At 33.1% G+C, this 23,568-nt stretch overlaps 1 protein-coding gene, 2 long non-coding RNA genes and 1 pseudogene across 6 annotated transcripts in view; 3 read left to right on the forward strand and 1 right to left on the reverse strand.

Moving 5' to 3' along the window:
• The window catches only part of LOC115886127 (oxysterol-binding protein-related protein 9), a 75,164-nt gene extending 63,605 nt beyond the window's left edge, over window positions 1-11,559 (forward strand). For 3 of the 4 annotated variants that reach the window (XM_030905198.1, XM_030905199.1, XM_030905200.1), the window contains 6 exons: window positions 314-503; window positions 1,298-1,557; window positions 3,299-3,420; window positions 4,917-5,189; window positions 7,860-8,090; window positions 10,883-11,558. In XM_030905198.1, the coding sequence (XP_030761058.1) occupies window positions 314-503; window positions 1,298-1,557; window positions 3,299-3,420; window positions 4,917-5,189; window positions 7,860-8,090; window positions 10,883-10,981 (1,175 nt within the window). In that variant the 3' untranslated portion in view covers window positions 10,982-11,558. Of the gene's footprint in view, window positions 1-313; window positions 504-1,297; window positions 1,558-3,298; window positions 3,421-4,916; window positions 5,190-7,859; window positions 8,091-10,882 lie in introns of all 4 variants that reach the window. The other variant, XM_030905197.1, reaches the window with a different exon arrangement.
• Window positions 11,560-15,877: 4,318 nt separating this feature from the next.
• On the reverse strand, window positions 15,878-17,513 carry LOC115886132 (annotated as a pseudogene).
• A 587-nt stretch (window positions 17,514-18,100) lies between these two features.
• On the forward strand, window positions 18,101-20,158 carry LOC115886134. The gene is made up of 3 exons (XR_004050840.1): window positions 18,101-18,217; window positions 18,751-18,883; window positions 19,015-20,158. It is a non-coding gene; the product is annotated as an uncharacterized LOC115886134 (long non-coding RNA).
• Window positions 20,159-21,189: 1,031 nt separating this feature from the next.
• LOC115886135 lies at window positions 21,190-22,658 on the forward strand. The gene is made up of 3 exons (XR_004050841.1): window positions 21,190-21,610; window positions 21,744-21,905; window positions 22,543-22,658. It is a non-coding gene; the product is annotated as an uncharacterized LOC115886135 (long non-coding RNA).
• The last annotated feature ends 910 nt before the right edge of the window (window positions 22,659-23,568 follow it).

Raw genomic sequence — 23,568 nt, forward strand, 5'->3', positions numbered from 1 at the left:
CCACATCTGTAACTGTGTATTTCATTTTTTATTTATATTTTAAAGCATAATGTTATCTGATTAGAATTATAGGTTGTAAAATCAATATATAGTTTATCCATTGAAAGAATATACAGGTTGTTAACTGGACAGTTACTTATAGGGGAACAGAATGGCAACACTGCCTATTGAGAACGCATGCACTTATAGGGTTTTCTACGGGCTCGTCCCGTCGCGTCGTCTATCGACGAGCGAGCCGAGGTTGCCATATTTCAACCATAAAGCTCTTCCCGCGAGTAATAAACAAATTAACAACCTGTATGTATTATTACAGCATTGTACGAAGAAGATGACGATCAAGACGTTGAGATGGAAAACCATGGATCCGTCATTAGACATCTTTTATCTCAGGTTAAGATCGGCATGGACTTGACTAAAGTGGTGTTACCAACCTTCATCTTAGAAAGGCGATCCCTACTAGAGATGTATGCCGATTATTTTGCGCATCCAGATTTATTTGTAAGGTTAGTTCAACCCAATTTTAATAGTGTTTTTTTTTCTATGAAATGTAAAAAAAACTTTTTCTTTCCATAGCAACTGTTAAAATTGATTTATATCTATCAAAAATAGTAGATAAAATAGTACTTTAACCGCAAGGGTAGATTAAATGATACTTTAACAGCGAGGATAGGTTAAAAACTTTATTTCTCTTCGCACGTTTTTTAATTGCTTCCATTTTTGAAAATTTTTGTATTCCTTTTCATAAGTTATTCGGGATTTAAACGGAAGTAGTTTGGATATGGCGTTTGTCGCCTCAGCCTGAATATCTGTTGGTAATTTACTTATTTCGTTTTGAGCCATTTCTGGCTCCAATTCAATCAGCAATCAACACGAAAGAGACTTAAAAAATATTGACTCAAAACTGACAACTAAAGAGACAGCTTTATTTATTGGTGAAATTACATAGAAACCAACGCCAACCCAGCACAATATTTTTTCTACTCGTTAAATTTCTGAATATTCTGTAAAACGTAACTCGCTATGGAAAAAAAATATTGTTTTATACACGACGATAAAATTGCATTATTGTCTCCCGAAATTAATCTTTTCGGACGACGATAAAATACCATTTTATCGTCTTGTATAAAAAATATCTATTAAATGTCTGTAAAACAATTTTTGAAACTACTTGGTATTTTAACATGGTTTTAAAAGTTGTTTTACAAGCATTTAATAAATATTATACAGGGTAACCCAATATCCGGCAAATAAAGCACTTAAACAATAGCACACTATTAAAATTATCTTATTTTTTTAGTATAGCGGATGAGAAGGATCCTCGAGATAGAATGGTTAGAGTAGTGAAATGGTACCTGTCGTCATATCATGCCGGTCGCAAAAGTGCAGTCGCCAAGAAACCCTACAACCCCATTTTGGGCGAAGTTTTTAGGTGCCATTGGGATATTCACCCAAAAACCAATACAGCAAACGAAGAAGTTGTTTCGGACGGACCTATACCGTGGTGTACTAAAGAACAGTTGACATTTGTAGCTGAACAAGTATCGCATCATCCCCCAAGTGAGTTATTTAACGTATGACATTTCGACATATTAAAAAATACTGTTTGATCGAAAAAAACGTCGTCAGCGATGGCTATGAAATGAAGATCGCTATCATTTTATATGTAAACTAGCGTGTACCCGCGACTTCGTTCGCGTCGAATTAATCATATGTAATGGTGATGATTAAGCAAAGCAAGAATTCTCCCCAAAAAAATCCTTTATGGGTATTTCGCCACTGCACTGCAAGAAAAATCTACATAATAAAACAGTTATTTTTTGTAAACACTTCTGGCGTTAAACCTAAACGGACACTGCTTGTCAGAAGTTATGTCTACAGTAATAAAAATTTGCCTAACAAAGAAAAAATTCTTAACGTTTCGGAAAGTTTTTATCTCTTTCCGTCGTCGGAAGCAAAAAAATACAAAGAATAAACAAAAAAAAAACTATTTAAAATATTTAAATTCAACTATTCGAGAACACTTTACTGTTTTTAAAACAGATACGTCTACAAGAAACCGTTGACGTTCTGTTAAAAAATGAATGTTTTTTTTTGGAGAGATGAATCCGCCACATAGGTATAGACATTTTTTTAAAGCAAGAATTTCCATTAACATACAAACTGGATAAAATTTTCTCACGTTTATTTGTCAGCATGAGAAAAAACAATATAGCGATATTATGGTTAACTTGGTAATATTTGAGGGCTAGTTTCATCTCGTTGGAATTTGACTTTCGAAAAATCCGTTTGCCAAAAAAAAACTTTTTACGTCAAGCAGTTTAAGCAGAATCGTGGTTAATCAAGTACTCAACTTTTTGGAACATGTCATACGTATGATTTTTTAAAAAATGTCAAAATATGTTAAAAAACAAAATAAATTATGCGTGTCCACGCGTTTTCCCGAAAGACTAACCGTTTTAAAATAACAAATATTGTAATATTTGAGGGGCGTTTTCACCCTCTTGGAATTTGAGATTCGAGAAACCCCTCCTTATTGAACCTCTTCACCCCACAGTCAATCCGTTTGCCAAAAATCAGCTTTAAACGTCGAGCAGTTTAAGCAGAATCGTGATTACTCATTGGTCATATTTTATGAAACACCCTGTCTAAATTTTTAAAAAATCTTAAAATATGTAAAACAACAAAATAAAATATACGTGTTTAAGAGTTTTTCCAAAAATCTCACCGGTTTTTAAATAAAAAATATTCTAATATTTGAGGGGCGTTTCACCTCCTTATAATTCGAGTTTCGAAAAATCACTTCTTATCGAACCTCTACACCCTAAAGTCAATCTGTTTTCCAAAAATCAGCTTTCTACGTCGAGCGCTTTAAGCAGGATCGTGATTAATCAATGACCAGATTTTTTGAAACATCCTGTATACATTTTTAAAAAATCTTAAAATATGTAAAAAACAAAATAACGTGTGTTTAAGCGTTTTTTCGGAAACTTGACCGTTTTTTAAATAAAAAATATTGTAATATTTGAGGGGAATTTCGAAAAATCCCTTCTTATCGAACCTCTACACCCTAGAATCAGCCTGTATGCCATAATTGAACTTCTTACGTTGAGTGGTTTGAGCGGGATCGTGATTAATCAGTGAGTCAGTCACTTAAGGATTTTATATATTTGTATAGATTTATAATGGGAAATGTCATCGATCGCCGTTTTTTTTTCGATCATACGGTATATAACCTAAAGAAGACCACAAACATCTAGATATTTTACATAATATTCTATCACTTTTATTTGGTTTTCAGTATCCGCTTTTTACGCCGAACATTACAACAAAAGGATCAGCTTCAACGCGCATGTGTACACGAAATCTAAGTTTTTAGGGCTGTCAGTATGCGTATACAACATCGGTCAAGGAATTGTATCTGTGAGTAAACAAGATTTTTTTATTTTTTTTATTATTTTTGCCGACGTATTTTTAATTGTCATTTCTTTTCTGTTAATTTTAGCCAAATACCAAAAATATCTTGATTCAAAATAAACTCTTTATACAGGGTGGTCCGAACTGTATTCCGGAAACTTCGGCAGCATATTCTGTAGATAAAAATAAGTAAAAAAGTTCGTATAAATGTATGTCCTAAAATGCTTAGTTTCGGAGACACAGGGTGTAGAAGTTTCATTTTTATTTCGATTTTTTCCAAATAATTTCTGAAGTAACGTCACTATTTGGATGAAAATTGGTGTTTGGGAGTTTTTTGACATGAGAAATTTGATTTTGATGTCAATATGACTCGTACTAGTAGAGGGCGCCACCTACATATTTTTAACTGGTTTGAAGACTAATAACTTTTCGTCCGTACCTGTATAAAACTACTGAGTAAAAAAATATACATTTATGACGTTTTTACGTGAAAAAGGTCTCTTGGTAAAAATCGCTACGAGTAATGGTTTTCGAGATATTTGGAATCGAAATTAACAATACCTGTCATCGTTGACATAAATTAAACATGTTGACTAAATAGTTATTAGACTGAAATCATAAATTTGAAATGTTTTTGTGCCAAAAGTTCAACAGAAACTGTTTTATCATCATATTTTGTAGAAAAATTTATGATGAATTTAACAAAATAAAAATTTCCCAATTTTATTATTTCAGTGAAATATAACTATTCACATACTACTCAACGTGTTTATTTTTCGTCAATAATGAGATATATTGACTATTTCCATTCAAGTAGCGATTTTTACAAAAAGATATTTTTTACGTAAAAAGCCACAGAGATGTATATTTTTTCACTCGGTAGTTTTATACAGGTACGGACAAAAAGTTATTAGGCTTCAAAACAGTTAAAACACATGTAGGTGGCGCCCTCTACTAGTAGGAGTCATATTAACATCAAAATCAAATTTCTCATGTCAAAAAACTCCCAGGCTCCAATTTTCATCCAAATATTGACGTTACTTCAGAAATTATTTAGAAAAAATCGAAATAAAAATGAAACTTCTCCACCCTGTATCTCTGAAACTAAGCATTTAAGGACATACATTTATATGAACTTTTTTACCTATTTTTATCTGCAGAATATGCTGCCAAGGTATCCTGAATACAGCTCGGACCACCCTGTTTATTAAAATTTATTACGAACACAACCTAACCTATTTTTTTATACTTCAATAATTAAATTAAAAAACATCAGGCTAAATGCATGTATGGAAAACGAATTTAAATATCGTCAAAAACTTAATAATATCATTTAATTTTTGGCTTATGTTGTCGCTATCACTAGCGACCAAACCACAGCCGATAAATATTAGAATTTCTCATATTATTTATTGGCAATCAAACGAGCAAAATAAGAACAGCCAGCTGTTTCAGTCATTGTTGATGGCTCCGTACATTGTACTATTTAAATATTCTTCTAGGTGCTTGACTACAACGAAGAATACATCGTAACATTCCCCAACGGGTACGGTAGGTCGATCCTCACCACTCCCTGGATAGAACTTGGAGGTACCGTCACCATAAACTGCCCTCAAACGGGTTACCATTGTGATATCGAATTCATAACGAAGCCTTTCTACGGAAACAGGAAGCATAGAGTCAACGCGGAAGTTTTCGCGCCTGAGGATAAAAAGTCATTTTTGACTATCAGCGGCGAATGGAATGGAATTATGGAAGCTAAATGGGCCGATACGGTAGGTATAGAATGTTTAGCCATCCTTCAACGTCACGTCATATATTATCGAACTCTCTCAATCACTTGCCAACCAGATGAAAGAGACTGGTGACGTCATTACGGCATTTCGTAAATTGCTGCATATTCTTTTTAGTAATTGTCATTGTCATTTGATTTGGGGTTATAATTTTATTGACGGACATCGATCAGTGTCAAAATTAAAATTTCATTGTTGCTGTAAAACAAAATTCAAATTTTTTTATTGCAAAGATGCTTTTAAATTATTTTTCTCGAGAAAGAGACGCTGGTAGAACACTCTTGCTCGTGGACGACGTATATGAAGTAAGTACAATGCATAGGTGTAATATTCCTATGTAAAATACAAATTGATAGCGTTTTTAGATAATATAGCGAGTTGCTGATGTTTTAGAAATAGGAATTTCAACAGTCCAAAGGATTGGAATTAAAGGGATCGTAACAGATGAAGAGTTCAAGAAAAAAATGAATAAATGCCGAAAAAAACGGAACTCGCTCGATCAGTAATATAGGAACGTACTTAAAATTTTCTAAACAATATGAATTGATCTCAGACACACCCTAAAACTCATATTTGACCCTAGATCATATATACTATGGAAACTGTTCCAAACATATCAACGACTTCCATCTTTGACTTCCATTTATCTTCTTTTTTTGTTGCACACGCGGTGCTTCTACTCTATCTATCCTTTTCGAGGACCTATCACCCACGCGCCAAATTTGAACATTAATTTTAAAAATTTAATTTGTAAAATGCATATATTTCAACAATAATTGAATGTTACTGTCACAAAAATTAAATTATATAAAAAATAAATTTGCCACTCCGTACGAATATCAATATTCTTAGGAAATCTAACCAGAAAGTATGCATGTGGTTTAATATACATAAAAGAACAACTGAATACTTTACTTGCCTGTGAATAGATAATTCGGGGACATTTATATTATAATTTCCACACACCAAACACGTTCTTGTCATTTTTACGAAGATTTACTCTAAAATTAAAACCCAACCAATAAAAATAGAAATATAATTGCACGATCTTAAAATTAACTTCTCACTGAACACACTTGCATCCTTGGCTATATAAAAGCGGTCGATAAAAGACTAATTAATACAATGTTTGAAATTAAAATAAAAAAACTCAAAAAACAAGCGTCATTACACAATGGAAATAACATTATGACATATGATTATGACAAGATTATGACAATATGATGGCAATGAAAAGTTGGTTTCCATAACAATGTATAATTTGTACTTTCTAAACCGGATAAAATTGTAATTATTTTGGAAATACGTGCCACTTTTAATGCGCATGCGTAAAGTCAGGTCCTTGAGAAAGACAAACCTATTGAACGTTTCATAAGTGCAATAAAGAAGGTTTGAAAATGGCATGTCGTGATGTTAGGGACATATTTTTTAATGCTAAACTTATGGCGTTGATTTATCCACGTAACTATATATGATCTAGGTATTTATCAAATAATGATGACGTAACGGTGAACGATGGCTTAACAGTCTTTATTTCATTATAGTTTACTATTTTTGAGATATTTTCCACTAAGAATGCCTTACACATACACAAATTAAACTCAATATGACGACGAAATAAAAACTTAACAATGACACACTAAACCAATGAAAAAAAATGTTTATACCTCTCCAAAAAAATCTTATATGAGTATTTCGCCACTGCAAGAAAATCTACAAAATAAAATAGTTATTTTTTGTAAACACTGCGTTAATCCAACGGGAACTACTTGTCAGCATTTAGGTTTATAAACCAGCGAACACTGTACAACAAACAAAAAATATAATATACAAAATAACATGTGAATGTGATAAATTTTATATTGTTGAAACATCTACACCCTTAAATGTTCATAAGATTATTTAAGATTATTCAAGAAAGAAGTTCATAAAGATTATTTAAGAAAGGGCGATTTTCGCAAATCTAAGATTTGTCAGCATACATGGGACAGAGGGCACACATTAGATTTTAACAACGCAAAAAATTATTATGAAAGAAGCGATAGCCTCTAAACGAAAAATAATACAGTCTAGTGTAAATAAATTTATTGCTCCAGCATCTGTAGAGGTTAGTGATGTATGACAATCGCTTCTTTGATTTTAAAGAACACAACATAAATAAACATAAGTAAAAAATTAAAAACAAGTAAAAATAATCATATACAGAAAGTTGAGGCATTTTGGTTTTGGCTCATTCAGTAATTATTATCAGGTAGTAATTGTTAATTTTGATGTTTAACTTGATATATAATGTCACTTTAACAGAACGTCAACGGTTTTTATAGACGTACCTGTTGAAAAGAACTAAAATGTTCGTGAATAGTTGTATTTAGATATTTTAAATGTTTTTTTTTCTTTAGAAGACGGGAAGAGATATTCTTCAGATATACTGCGTACCATACGTTAAGCATTTTCTTGTCCGTTAGGCAAATTTGTTTATTAGTAAATCACCACTGACAGGTTGGTCTCCATTGGATAACCTCAGCAGTGTTTGCAAAAAATAACTATTTTAACTATAACACTGCACCTGAGATTTTCTTACAGTGCAAGTGACGAAATACCCATAGGACTTTTTTGCAAATAATATAGATGTAATTTACTTGTTTGTTTCAGTCTGACACAGAACTATTCATCGACGTGAATGCGACAAATCCGATAAAGAAACAAGTTCGACCGATAAGGCTACAGGAGGATAACGAATCGCGAAAGTTATGGAAAGAAGTTACAGCGGGCTTGAAGTTCAACGAAATTGACAGGGCGACGAATGCCAAGCAGTTCTTAGAGCAGAAGCAAAGAGATGAAGCGAGGGAACGAAAGGAAAGTGGAACGGAATGGCAAACTAAGGTTAGTTACTTGACTGTGAATCTGTCGATACTTTTAGTACAAAAATATGTAATACCTTACTTACTTACTGCTATTACTCGCTGACGAGTATTTGACATGCATCAGAAGATGGTTATGCAAGGCGTTTTCTTTCGTGATGTTATCTCTTTTCCGCACTCCGGACGTTCAAAAATCTCATTACTTTGTTGCCTCTTTACTTTTTGGTTGTCGTTGTTAACTGAGTTTACAATTCTTCTCCATCGCGTTCTATTATGCGCTGCTTCCTCCCACTGTTTCTGCATGCTTATTCCCTTTAAATTTTCGTGGAAAATATCCTTGTACCTTTTGAGTTGTCCGCCAGGTTTCCTCTTACCGTCTACAAGCTCGCCGTAAAGAAGAGATTTCGGTAGGCGGTTTTCTTGCATCCTGCGTACGTGACCAGCCCATCTTAAGCGGGATTTTGTAATCATGAATTCAACGCTCTCGCAGCTAGCCCTTTCAAGAACCCATACGTTTAAGACATTGTGGTACCATTTGATTCTTACTTAACAGTGGTCTAAGGTGTCTCTGTTGCAACTTGTTTAATACGTGTAATAGTTCTCTGATTTTTATAGCATTGTTGTGATTTTCCCGGGTAGTGCACATGATTTTAGTTTTATCAATATTCAGCCTCGTGTTCAGCATTTCTTGAAATTGCTGTAACGTTTTTGCAACTACGTACAGCGCAGTCATCAGCGTATTGAAATTCTGTGATGAATTTTATATGTGGTTTTGCACTGAGTCTTGTTATGTTGAACAGTCCACCATAACACCTATAGTAACTTTTACTCTCAAAATGTTATTCAAACCGCTAAAAGAAAATTGTAATAAATCTATAAAAAAAACTATCGGGAAAATTACAGCGACTGGTTAAAGAAACTATCACGTCCTTTGGCGGAAACACTGCGACCTGTGAGGCCTATTGTGTTTGTCCCCTTTCTATATCTACACCCTGTGCCCCGCACTAACTTATGTAGGTCCTTGATAGGATGGGAGCATAGTTCCTCCGGTTCTAGCCTAGCTTTCCCAAATAAAAAGTGTTGCTTACGATCCAGAGCCTCGCAGTGACATATTATGTGCTCCGTTGCTTCAGGATCTTTATCGCAGAGTCTGCAGCAAAGACTTCCTTGACACAGGTTGAGCTTGTTTAGGTAACACTTGACAACCATATGTCCTGTCAAGAGGCCTGTTGTAATCCGCAACTTATTCCTGCTAAGCATTAGCAGTTCTTTTGCGGTTTTAGAGCTAGATCCTTCGATAAAAGCCTTGCTGTGCCTGTGCCCCTGTCTGTTTCTCCAGTGAACATTCTGCTTTTCCCTGATCCAGAGTTTTTGTTCCTTCGAGCCAGAGCTCCCAGTTCACCTAGGCGCATTCCCAGACGAGTCTCGACGATACCTTTGGGCTCATAAGCGCCCCAAGTGACCTGACTGTCTGAGCATATATTGATGAGCTTATCTGAATAAGCTCTTCTATTGTTTTCTCTCGCACATTGTAGAATGGCGAAGATTTCTGTCTGGAATACGGTTGAGTGTTTACCCAAGGAAATGTATAAACTTACCCTTGGTCTTTCCCCAAATACTCCAGCTCCTGTTCCTTCAGCAGTCTTTGACCCGTCTGTATACCAGGTTAGTCCATCCTGAAGGAATGTTATATCTGTCCACATTCCTCGATCCATTTTGTTCACCTCGAATGGTTTGTGGTAGGTAGTGATAAACAGGGGTCATTTCCGATCTCATTTGGAGTAGAGGTCCCCCGATAGAATTTCCCATCTTTGAGTGTCCTGTTTCTGTCCTATTTCCCAGAGACAAGACACTTTGTTGTCGATAGAGTCCCATTCTTGCCTCCGCCTGGATCACTATGTGAAGAGGCGGAAGGTCCAGAAGCGCCTCCATTGATGCAGTGGGCGTTGGTTTCATCGCCCCTGTTATGCTCAAACAAGCAAGTCTTTGCACCTTGCTGAGGCTGAGCGTTGTTGTTTGTTGCATTACCTTAGGCTACCATACCAAGGATGCATATGTTACTGAAGGCCTCACCACTCCAGTGTACAGCCAATGACCATCTGTGGTCTGAGGCTCCAGATTTTTCCATGAAGTCGTCTGACTACCGCTAGTGTAGTCACCGCCCTCCTTGTGACATTTTCCAAATGTCGGTTCCAGGTCAGTTTGGTATCAAGCGTGATTCCTAGATACTTGACCTCCCCCGAGAGAGGAATCTCATCACCGCAAAATCTTAGAGGGCCTAGTCCCTCAAGTATTTTGCGCTTGGTGAAGGGGATTATTATGGTCTTTGTAGGACTAATATTTAGTCCCTCCCGTGTCACCCATGATTCCACAATCTTCAAGGCCCTTTGCATTCGCTCCCTTACTGTTGTGTTAAACTTACCTCTGACTAACACGACCAAATCGTCTGCATATCCCAGAGTGTTGAAACCAGCCCTGTTGAGACTATTAAGCAGTCCGTCCATAACGAGATTCCACAGCAGAGGGGAGAGATCACGAGACGTAATTAAATCGTAAAGCTCAACGCATAATACACCCTTCTTTAGAATTTTAAGTATTGTTTGGGTCGACCGGTCGACCGCGACGAATCTGCTGTATCCCCTTCCACGTTTCTCAGCAACGTGCACTGATTCTCTGTTTTCATACGTTTGGCAACGTTTTTACTGCTCTATCTTTGTTCAGTACATTATAAACGCATTGTACTCTTCTTAGATACGGAAATCTCGACCCAACATAACCTTTGCCAGCCCTTAGTATAACCTATATTTATTTTAGCTATTCAAAAGAGCTGGCGACAGCGACTTACACCCTCAGTGGATTTACACTCAGCAATTAAAACAGCGCTTGCCATCCAAAGCAACGAATGCGACATGAAACTAAAAGTAGCCGAAGCTTTCCCCCGTAATTGCACTTTCGCCATAACATGGACTTAAATTTTTATGATTAACCATAAAAAACTGTGATAATACGTCATGGAAATTTCTATCTGTTCCAAGCTGTATCAAAATCTAATTTAATTCGAATTAGCAAAAAAAAACGAACTTATTTTTAATTCGTAGAAATATATAATAGGAATTTTACTTTTTCACGTAACGTGTTCATCACGAATATATCAAATAAATATATTAAGAATAAATGCAAAATCTTCTGTGAAAAACACTGACATGTAGAAGAATTTGTAGGATCCCTAATACTTAAAATATACGTTAACTGTTTGTAAAGAATTAGGCATTTAAAACTAACATTTTCTAAGATGGAGAATACATTCTGTTCTGTAATTATAAGTAAAATAAGAGCACCCGAGTTTGTGTTTTGGATCATATGTGTTTTTCTACACTGACCAAGATTTTGATGTATTTTAAAGCTTAATATATTTTGTTCTAGTAGGCCGATTTGGATGATTTTTTAAGCAATTTGTAGCTAATTTATTTGACTTTTTTGTATTTCTTTCTAAATTCAAATTGAATGAGGGAAAACAAAATGTTGATATTTTGGTGAAAGTTTGAAGCACCCTGTAGAATATGTTAACAAAGCAAAGAATTTAAAAATTATTTTATCATCTAGGTACGTCTTTTCTCGATAGTTTGCTTTTTGATTCATCTCGATAGCTTTATTTTTATCGGAGATATTCGCTTTTAAATAAGACAGTAACAATTTACAGCAATTTTAGCATTTATTTTAGATCCTCATCAACACACTTATAAAATAGTGTTTATTGTTTTTATAATGTGACTGTCATTCAGTGGCGGCTCGTCAGGGTAGGCAAGGTAGGCGGCGCCTACCCTAAAATTTTGGCAGAATTTAAGAGGTTTATTACATTACATTATTTACTATTAATGTTGCCAATACTGTTAATACACGGAAGTGTGTTATAATAATCAATATTATTTTAATATTTGTGGTCTTGTACATTAAAATATTCACTACCGCTGGCGTCCCCTGCGTTGGAAAACTAATAAAATAATTTTTACCGTTGGAACAAACGCCATACATCGCCTACTATCAGAGTCGATGCACGACGTACGGTAGTCTTCTGTCTCTGTCTAACTCAATCGTGCGGTAGCGACGTGACGTAAGTCGGAGTTGTATCGTATTAAGGCGGGGCTTAGGCGAAATCTCCGGTCGCCTTCGCAAGAAGTCGTGGAGGCTCGGTAGGCTTAGAAGTTAAGGGGATATTCCCGATATTTTATAAGGGGATATTTCATATGATTCATTATTACATAGCATTTAAAACTTTTATGAATATTCAAAAAACGTTTAAAACAAATTGGAAACGTTATTAAAAATGATATAACCGGTTGTATTTCAGAACACGCCACAGAAATAAAAGAATCCGAAATAAAAGAGCGCGTTATTCGGTGCAAGAAGACGATACAACAGATATTACAGAAAAGTGTGCTAATCAATTCGATATGTTAATAAATGTTATTTTATGAAATATTAGATAACATTGTTATACATTAGAAATAAGGTTTGCAGTAGACACAACTAAAATTTTGTCGCCTACCCAGTTACACGAGTCACGAGCCGCCAATATTATTATTTTTTATTGACGTTTACTCTAGTAGAGATGGTTTTAAATTCTAGTGTAGTAGGCACACACACAATTGTAGCTCTAATTATTATTGATCATTGTAGGGATCAACTTTTGGACTTAGTGCTAAAGTTTGGCAGCTTGCCCAACAAACAATAATAATATAATTTTTCAAAGACAATGACATTACATAAATCATAATCACTATGTTATAGGTCTTGACTAGGACCAAAAGCAAAGGCATGGTTTTAATGTAACAAATACGAAAAAATGTTAGTGTCTTCATCAAAAGCGAATATCTCCAAAATAAATAAAGATATTGAGATGAATCAAAAAACAAACTATCGAGAAAAGATACCCCTAAATGATAAAATGATTTACAAATTCCTTGCATTGTTAACGTACTCCACAGGGTGTTTTAAACTTTCACCAAAATATCAACATTTTGTTTTCCCTCGTATAATTGACATATGGCAACTTTCGTTTTTAACTTAGAAAGAGATACTAAAAAGTCAAGTAATTTAGCTACAAACTGCTTAAAAAATCATCAAAATTGGTCCGCTAGATCACAATATATAACACTTTAGAATACATGAAAATTTTAAGGTGTCCGTTTTTCGTACAGGTGAGTTTGGTTACGTAAATAATTTATTTTATGTCTATGTAAATCATTTTTTTTTCAACTTATCATAATTTAGTACAAAGTTTTTAACGTATCTTAATAAGTCAGAAATCTAACTTTATTATAATTAGATGTTTCATTAAATTTAATTTATCTAATATTTTTCTATGCAAAGATTTAATCTCGGATATTAATATACCTGTTTTATTCTGTTTGGAAGTAGGTAGTATTATTAGTAAATTTTATATTTTATAATAAATGTTATACAGTTAGTTTTTTTTTATTAAATTTGTTTTGTTGGTTGTGGAGGTAATGTGGTGACTTCAGACTAGATTTAGCTATAATAATAACCCACTTCAAAATTTCAACAATAATTCTATCTATCTGTTCATTGGTTTTTGGGAACTTTGGAAATAAACTAAAAATATATGTAGATATTTTATCCATCTAGTTGTATGACAGATTTTTCAAATTCAATTTATTACTAAAATATTCAATATTTCACTTTCTAAATTTGATATTTGTCTCCTTTTTGTATTTTCCAACGTATCACTACCTTAAAAATGTTTATTTTTTGTGTTTTACTTATATAAGAATGTTTATCTTATAAAAATCTAAATTGCTTATACCTAGTTGTTATTTGATTTTAACTATTGTGTGAGTTTAATTTTTTTATATTTACTTAGATACGAAACTGAACTCTGAACTCTACAGGGTGTGCCTATTAATTTGCAACAAATGGGATTTCTTATCATTGAATTATTGAAAATAAGTTTATGTTAAATTTCTTCCACATGTTTTTAGTACACCCTGACTCTCTATTACCTAAATTCACTTGAATACCTGAATTAAAAAGCATCCATAGCTATTGTTAAAAATGCATTTTGTTGACAAGCAGAACTAATTGTAATGACAGTTTATAATGTTAATGAGAATTTATAATTTAAAGTGAAATGTTGGATGGTTAAAATTGCTTGAAGATATTGTTCTCTGTAAATATTATTAATTGAAATTAAAAATTTAATTTTGTCAATTTAAAAAATTCAAATTGAAAATCGCTTCAAAAACACTTCTCTGTAGATTTTCAATCATAACCCAGTGGCATCAATTATATATTTCAATTCTAATTTATAATAAAATATATAATGTTGTATATTATTTACTGTTAATTTTGGTTTAGTATTATTATCGGTTAAGAATCGATTTAGATAAGGATTTTTTATTTCAAATTTTATTGTATGCATAAGATAATAACTTGCCTAAAAGTTATAGTACAATCAGAATTATTGTAATGTGACTTAACTTCAATTTAAATAAATATAAATAAGTATGTATATATGTTTTAATATCCTACCTGTAATAATTATTATAATACATTTTAGGTAGGGCTTTAAAATTTCACCAAAAAGACATGGAAAACTAACTATTACTTACCATCCTCCATATTTGCCAGATTTACCTCCCAGCAATTCTTTTTTCAGGCTTGTAAGTTCAAAGAGGACATCATTTTTGTAAAGGACTACCGAATGATTGAAAAAACGGCGTCAAGTTGGCGTAGAAATGACAATCGGTGACGACCATATATTTTACGTATAGACAGCAATCTGAGCGATCGCTTTTTCCAAGGCCAACTCAGTGGCACGCAGTGGCGGCGCATGGTTCAAAACTTCACCTCCAAAACACAGTTAAAGTATGGAGTACAGGGTGTCTCATTTTCGTGTGTTCTGCAGTGTTCCTCGCTTATATGTGGAGGTACAAAGATGCGGTTTTCACATCGCTATGCTACTTTTTTATGAAACTGCAGAAGCTACACACAGATTTGTCCTAGCCCTCTTAGTTCCTGAAATACAGGGCGAATTTGAAAATTTTGCATTTTTCGACTCCCCTCGTATCTCGCTTATTCTATAACTTATCTAACTCTGTATGTATCAGTGGCGTAACTAGTTTTTCGCTGACAACTGTCATTTTTGAAATGACTCAAACTTATAATTTTTTTAAATGGGTCACCCTGTATATATATTTTTTATTTTATTTGTCTTATGAACCTTCTAAAAATATATATAATAAACTCTATACTTATTAAAACGCAAGAAATGCATTATTTAACTTTTTTCAATACATATATATAGATACACGAAGAGGGTCGAAAATACAATGTTTTCGAATTCGTCCTGTATTTCAGAAACCAAGGGGGCTAGGACAAATTTGTGTGTAGCATCTTTAGTTGCATAAAACAGTAGCATGATGTGAAAACCGCATCTTTGTATCTCTACTTTTAAAAGGTAAACACCATAAAACACACGGAAATAGGACACCCTGTACACAACTAAGCTAAAGCCCCATTCTCAGAACAGCGAGTGTCGCTGGCGACACAGTTTGACGTTTCAAACAACCAATGAGAGCTGTACTAAATTTAAATTTGACAGCTGTTTGAATTTTGTACAAATCTGATTCGCTTTTTTGATGTGTCGCTGGCGACACTCGCTGTTCTGCGAATGGGGCTTCAGAGACATATCAGAGATATCTCTGTTTCATTTATTCCTGTGATTTTCTTAAGTTTTCTATCAATACATATCAGCTTTATTCTATGCATTTTCTAAATGAAAGCCTAAAATTTATAATCATCATTATATTTAGTATATATTGAAACAGTTTAACATGATAATATATTAACATTCTTATTCAATTTTCACATTTTTGGTGTGTGACACACCTAAATTATTTATAGACACATAACATTGGCACCGACTTCTCTATGAGTATTAATTCAGCCATCTTGACCAAACGGATCTGCAACTTCATTGTTAAGTCTATCTGTTGACTGTGATCTTATAAAGTCTTCCTTGACAAGTGGTTTATTAGGTTCTTCTTCATTTTCCTGGTCAACATTTTTAACCTGATTGTTTTGATCACCACTAGTTTCTTGATTATATGCATATGCAGTATTTTCCAAGCTTTGAGTGCCTGCCATTATAGTTGACTGTACATTTGGCTTTCTTACTATATCTCCTTTTCTCCACAGAGTTATTTCTTGTTGTTTAAAATATCTTCTATCCTCAGTATCCATAAGAATGAGATTTAAGAAATATCTCACAGAAAACTTTTTATTAATATCTCTCATCGTAGGCGTCAGGTCATAACCAGCTAAAAATACTCTTATCGGAATGCTTTCACCTCTGACTGGCGCACCATCCATGATCTCATATTTAGCAATGGTTACATTATCGGTGAAAGTATTAGGTCCAGAGCCTGTAGTTTCTCTCTTTATAATAGCAATTTCCATATGTTTAATTTTTATTCGTACCAATAAAAAGTAGATTTTGCCAACGATTACATCTTTTAAATGATATTTCGACTTGTTGTACTCAAATTCTATATGTAGACAATCCTCAATACCTACTTCCATCTTTATCGAATTATTCATTTCTGGATAGCTGCATAAGGTATGCACTGCCACATCTAATTCTTTTACAATATCTGCTAACCTACGTATTATTGTTACCCTAAGAAAGTATCTTAATCGGACGTTACCACCTGTATAGACTTCGAACGGCTTCTCTACATTACTGAACTCAAAAGGATAACTAGTGTGCGCAATCATTTCTCCTGGTCTAGCTAATTCCTTGACAAGTGAACTAAATTCATGATGATTGCCTCTATCATAATACAGCTCGATTTGTCCTATGAATTCAATTTTTATACCTTGATGTTCAAGTTTACTGCCTGGTTTTTTTAAGCTTACGTTGACCTTTCCAGACATTGTTTCTCCATCATAATATAATAATAATCTCTCTTTCTTTCCATCTTCTGTCTTAACATCTGCGATTTTCCTCGTTTCTTGGCCATCCAAATAAATATCAATTTCTGCAGATTGGCCAAAACCAAAAAAACTCATTATTAAAGCACAGATTAAAGTATAAACTTTCAAGGAGAAAGTGTTAAAATTCCGTTTTTTCTATACTGTTGTAGCAAATTCTTGTGACTATTTATGAATTAGAAATTTGTGTTAATTCCAGTGGTTCCAGTTAACAACCTATTTTAAAGCTCTCTGAGCATCCAGACACTTTAGTACTCACTTCAAGAATTATAAAAACTTAAGACTTACAGCAATTAAAGGAAAAAAAAATTAAATCAAGTCACTAAGGACCTATTTCTATGGAAAAATACTTATTTAAATCAGGATTTTTTTTGTATTTTGATATTTACTATTTCTGGGCACTTGTTTATTTTTGTTGTTGTCTTTGTCTAATAATTAACCATAGATTATAATTTAGACTCGTTCCTTTTGATTATTTTTTTTAGGATACTGGCTTAATGACCTATAAGTTTACGCCATTTAAAATGAAAAAGAAGAGAATCTTCTTCTTGATTGGTTTTATGACCTAAGCTGCCAGAACTATACGGTCAAAAAGAGAATCTATGGCAGATCTGTTGTTGCTCCTGTTTCGAGCCATAATTATAAAAGAGATGAAGAATCTTACTTTTATTCCGTGGTTACGGTTCTTTTAAGACCTGAAAAATGAAAAAGAAGAAGAGTGCAGGTGGCGCCATTGTGGAAAAAATGGGGAATTTTGGAACTAAAATTTCCAAGGTTGCCAAGATATTAGCGAAATCCTGAAATCCTAATCTAAATCAATATTTTTGTAAGTCTAAAATTAATTGAACCGTTACAAAATCATGATAAATCTTATAAACGTTTAATAAAACTGTGTCGCAGTGGAATAAATAACATCTTTTAGTCACAGCATTATTTATGCGAAAAAAATGTCCATTCTGTTTTACATATGTTCAATTTGACAACATGACAACGTTGACGTGCCATATTTTGCGTTGTTAACAGCAAGTCGTTATGCCCCTCTTACAATTTTTCTGATTTCTTTCTAGAAAAAGTTATTTTTCTGTGCACTACTTTAGTTTATTCTGTCCTTTAAGGCCTATTTAATCTCCTGAAAATGTAAGTACCCATTATTTTGCCTGTTTTGTATAGATTTTTTTACTTTCAAATATTCCAATTACATCATCATAAAAAGCTTTATTATTCCAATATTCATAATTTTCGTTTTCAAAATCGAGAATATAAAAATATTGATACATTTCTTGATGTCTCTATTGTACAATAAAAATGAAGTTACTTAGAAAATTGCTTTATGTTTTAGAAACATTTGGTATTTTATCGGCCATTTTTTTTGGTACAGTTTAAAGATGTTTTTTATTCCTAAAAATCTATTCTACGTCCTTTAGAACAAGTGAGTGTTAGATACCCTAAGGTGCCCCTATTCTCCACAATTACATTATATACACAAGGATAAATACTTTCCGATTAAAAAAAAATCCAGTTTTATAGGTTTTAATATTAAACGCTATCGTCATATGTTAACCAAATTTGCTATGAAAGAAGAAGAAGGATTTTATATAAGCCTCATCAGCTGCTGGGCCATTTAGTGGCAATCAAATTTGCTATGTTTTAATTATAATTTTCTTTTTTAGGAATCTTATTAATAATATGCACCAATCCTGCAAAGACCACCTAAAAGAAGAGGCCTGGATCACCACTTATATGATTCTGACGATTAGCTATTATTCTGGTTTACCAAATTGGTTTTACATTATCTGGTTAAAAGTAAGTTATTAACTTTAAGTAAGTTAAGGATATTAACAGACTAACCATGTTTTTTAAGATATCTTTAATATAAATATGAAACAAAAAATGGCTAATTAAAAAATGTATTATTATGTATTTCTTTTTTACAGCTTTTTTACAACAAATCGATGGATGTATACAGTTCCAGGGCAGTACATCTATCCTTTTGATGGATATTATGAACAATGCATCAGGACAAGTATATCTAAAATTTTATTTCTTTTGGGTAAATAATTATTTTTACTGGTTTTTAATGTTCATCTGAATTGGATAGTTTTGAAATATAATTAAGTAAGAAAAAAATATACAAAGGGTCTTTGAGTTACTTTTTTGTAGTTCATTATCATCACAGACAAATTCAGACTATCTATTTTTAATTTGGTTTAATTTTTGGCTTTTGGTAGAATACTATCTACTTAGAATTTTACTTCATGTTGTTTTTGGTTTTTGAAATAGCTTGACTCCCATATATTTTTGATTGTGGGAATAATATTATAATTTTTCAATCCTGTTAAATATTTCATTGACTGTATTTCTTATCGATTTTATTTGTTTGGTAAAATATACAATCTAGTAAGACTCTTTTTTTTCGTGTTGTTTTTGGTTTATTTTCATTTCTCTGTAATCGCTTAACTCCCACTTGTTCTCCATTGTAGGCATAATACATCATTCATCAATTCCATAAAATATTCCATTACTTGTATTTGTATAAGTCTTCTTTTATTTGTATTACTTTTCTTATGGTGTCGTGCTTGTAACTTTTTGCTTGTGTAATTTCCTGCCCAGAATTTTAATTTTGATGGATTCATTGTCCACGTCATTTTTCTTAGATCATATCCCATGAATTGATCTATTTTACGGATTCTGTTGATTTGGGTTGCCTCTAGTTAAATATAATTTAAATCCACAATTAATCCACAACACTTAAAATTTTCAAAATAAGGATAACTTTCCGACCAGTTCCTGGCGCATTTTGCCAGTTATTTAAAAAACCTGTTCACAGATTGTCACTTCTGGCCTTTCTAGCATTTTTCCAAAAAATTTCTTTAAAAATCTCGCAATAAGTATTAACTTCCAATCGATCCGTGGCGCATTCGCCATTTATTCGATAAACCTGACGTCCACTTCTGGTTTTTCTAGCATTTTATTTCTGATTAATTTTCCTGATGAGTAACATCGACTCCAGAGCATCATAACTAGCCTCCCCTAAGAGGAGGAGACCCGGGTCACCCCCTAACCCTGATGTTCGGCCATCGATGACCTATGTAGCATGCATAGGTACCCAAGGGAGTCACCACCCTCTGGTTTACGAGCTAGGTGTTCTAACGCTAGAGGCTTCGGCCGATACGACCTGGCACCCAAGCTACGAGGCTTCTTCGTGCACGTATTCCGTGACCCTCGAGGTGCAGGGACAGCAGGATATCGGACACATTGAAGATGATGAGGGGGGTCCGCCTGTAGGGGGTCCCGGTGGATGTTCGCTCGATGGGTGACGAGGGTGACCCGAGACGAGGCTGCTTAGCTGGGATGGGAACTGACTGGCGAGGCTTAATCGTCGGACAAGGGTTAAATCTGATGAAGGGGGGCGAACTTATATGCTCTGGAGGATTTTTATTTATGTGCTTTATGTCAAACTACTAGATATTCCTGAGAGGAGGCTTATAAGCATAATCTTTGGTAAATTTTCCAGTTTTTATTCACCACATACTTCTTTATTTTTTTTTTAATATCGTCTAAGACTTTTTACTTCACCTTGCTTTAAGCCCTACCTCTCTCTCTATTTGCCTGCCATATTTTTTTTTATTGGAATATCATTCATCAATTCTATATATACTCTCAAATGACGGTCTTGTATATTTGTATATTCTTTGTTATTCTATTCATCTTTATGCCATTTTACCCACTATATCTACCATTTATTTTTATCAATGCATCATATTTATATCTATTTCGGTATTTGTCTTCCATATATTCCTTATGGGAATGTGTCATTCAGTTCTGTGAACTCTTCTATTGATTGTATTTCTAAGTCTTCATATATGTATAATTTTTTGTGTCATTCTTCTGAGACTTTTCTAAGTCATGCATATTTTTTAATTCCCCATACCTCTATTTCCCTATTTGTCTTGCATATTATCTTCATTCTATAAAATTTATTATTTTATGTATTTTTTAATTATCAGTCATCATTTACTTGAAGAATGACATAATACATTCTGTGTTCTCCAAATTATTTTATTTCTATTGTCACTATAACGTTGTAATTTTGGAATCATTTTGAATCACTTTTTTTTCAATTAATCATACCATATAGAGTAAAACTTAGTTAAGCTTAATTGTAATTTATTATTTGTCTTTTGTGGTTGTACTTATAAATCTCTTTTATTTATATTATTGTTTATATTACTGCTATTCTCCCTCTAATAGGACTTCCAAGTCTTTAGTTTCATTTCTAATGAGGCCTATATAAAATTGTAGTTTTGAAATCATTTCTAATTGCTTTCTCTTCATTTTGTTTTTAAATCCATTTAAAGTTGAGTTTTTGTATGGGATATTGTACTGCTTTGGAACAAGGATTTTTTGAGACAGTTGCTCTTCAACTACCCTCTTTAAGATGCCATCAGGCTGATTAAATTCAACATTCAACAATGTAATGAGGATGAAATTCATCATTTGTCATCATTGAGAGGAACTAAACAACTTTAGGTAAATTATACTAAAGGATCTTTTTTTATATCAATTATATTTAATTAATTCCTAACACTATTGTATTTTTGTAATATAATAGGTGGATATAAATTATACAGAAATGTAATATTATTTATTTCTTTTTTTACAGATTTTGTACTACAAATCAATGGATACATACAGATCCAGAGCAGTACATTTATTTTTTTGATGAAACCACCCTCTTTAAGATACCATGAGGCAGATTAAATTCAATATTCAACAGTGGATTGCGAATAAAAGTCATCTTTGGAAAGGAAACTAAATAATTTAGGTAAATTATACTAAAACGTGTATTTTTTATGTCGAAAGTGTTTAATAAATACCTAATAATTATTGCATTTTGTAAAATGAGTAGCTATAAATGATTAATTTCAAATAAAATATTTTGGCGCACAATTTACTTTACTTTTATGCAACTATAAATACATTAATATTTTACATTATTTTTGTTCGGGCAACCATAAATACCTTAACGTGTATATAGAGTTGCGGATAAATAGACTAAATTTTTTAATTTAGTGTTTAACTGTTTTTCAATTATTGTAACTAAAATATTTCTTAATTACAAATACAGCTAACTTAAACCATGTTTTTTCCTTTTATTACTTTTAAAATATTTTTTTATGTTACGAAGATTCCTATACATATATCTTATATTTTCAGTACCCTATCAATTTACTGGTTATTCAAAGTTATACTGTATGGTCGAAAAAAAAAGACGTCCAGTTGGCTTGGAAATGACGATCGAAGGTATTCCTCATATAAATTTACATATAAAATGTCAGCGATCTTCATTTCATAGCCATCGCCGACACCGTTTTTTTTTCGATCATATCGTAGAAGTAATAATTTTTATTCAACTTTGTTAGTGAATAATCATTTAATTATTTCTTTATTTTTTCTTACAGAACCAAGACTTTCCAGAAGGGTAGCCAGAAGATTTATTTACCTCAACACAGACATCAGCATCTCCATCAGCCACTTTGGATTTTAATATACATTTTTATATTACTATTGTTAATACAAACTAATATGTTAATAAAGAATAATTAAAAATAAATGAATTTTATTCAATCAGTTAGATTAGAAGTACTGTCTAATCATGAAAAATAAAAAGACAAATACCTGATATTTCAACCTTTGGCAAAAATTGCACGAAAAATTTAAAATATATACCTCTTCGCTCTCATGTACTCCTGATACAAGTCTGAGAAAATTCAGTTTTTGACAAACACTGCACGAAAATTTTTAAACCGGGTCAAAAATCGCCGATTTCTATCAGGATAGCATAAGCGTGAAGAGGTAAGGAGCAAATTTCGTACCACACGTAAATATAGCATTAATCAACGATATTTCTGCTGGCTCTAGCACTTCGACCTCGTTTCCAAAATTCAACCCTTAATATCTCGGAAACTATAAGGGCTAGAGAGGAACGGAAGACGGCATTCGATAGGGAATTCAACCCTCTATAAGGGCGCAAAATAAGGGCACGATCGGAGACCAAAAAATTTCTTGGCGAAAAATGAGGTAAGGGGTTAACCTTCCTTCATTTTTGCACAAAATTTTTTTTTGTCTCCTATCGCGCCCTAATTATGCACCCTTATAGAGGGTTGAATTCCCTATCGAATGCCGTCTTTCGTTTCTCGGTATCTCTTATAGTTTGGCCGTAATGGCCGTTTTTCGAAAAAATCTAACTCGTTCGAACTCGTTGGTCAAGTCCTCTGATTTTTACCAAGTGGAATTTATTTTGACTACCTTTTGTTAAAAACTGACGCTTCGATTTTCGATCAGGAGCATATAAGAGCAAGTTCGTACAGCCGTTCACGAAAAATTGAATTTTCTCGGATATGTATCGGGAGTACATAAGAGCAACTAGGTAAATATTAGAACTCAATCTACTCCTTACCTCTTCACACTTATGTGTTCCTGATAGA

The sequence above is a fragment of the Sitophilus oryzae genome, unplaced genomic scaffold (genome assembly GCF_002938485.1).
Source record: "Sitophilus oryzae breed Bouriz unplaced genomic scaffold, Soryzae_2.0 scaffold_469_pilon_pilon, whole genome shotgun sequence".
In the NCBI taxonomy this organism is placed as follows: domain Eukaryota; kingdom Metazoa; phylum Arthropoda; class Insecta; order Coleoptera; family Curculionidae; genus Sitophilus; species Sitophilus oryzae.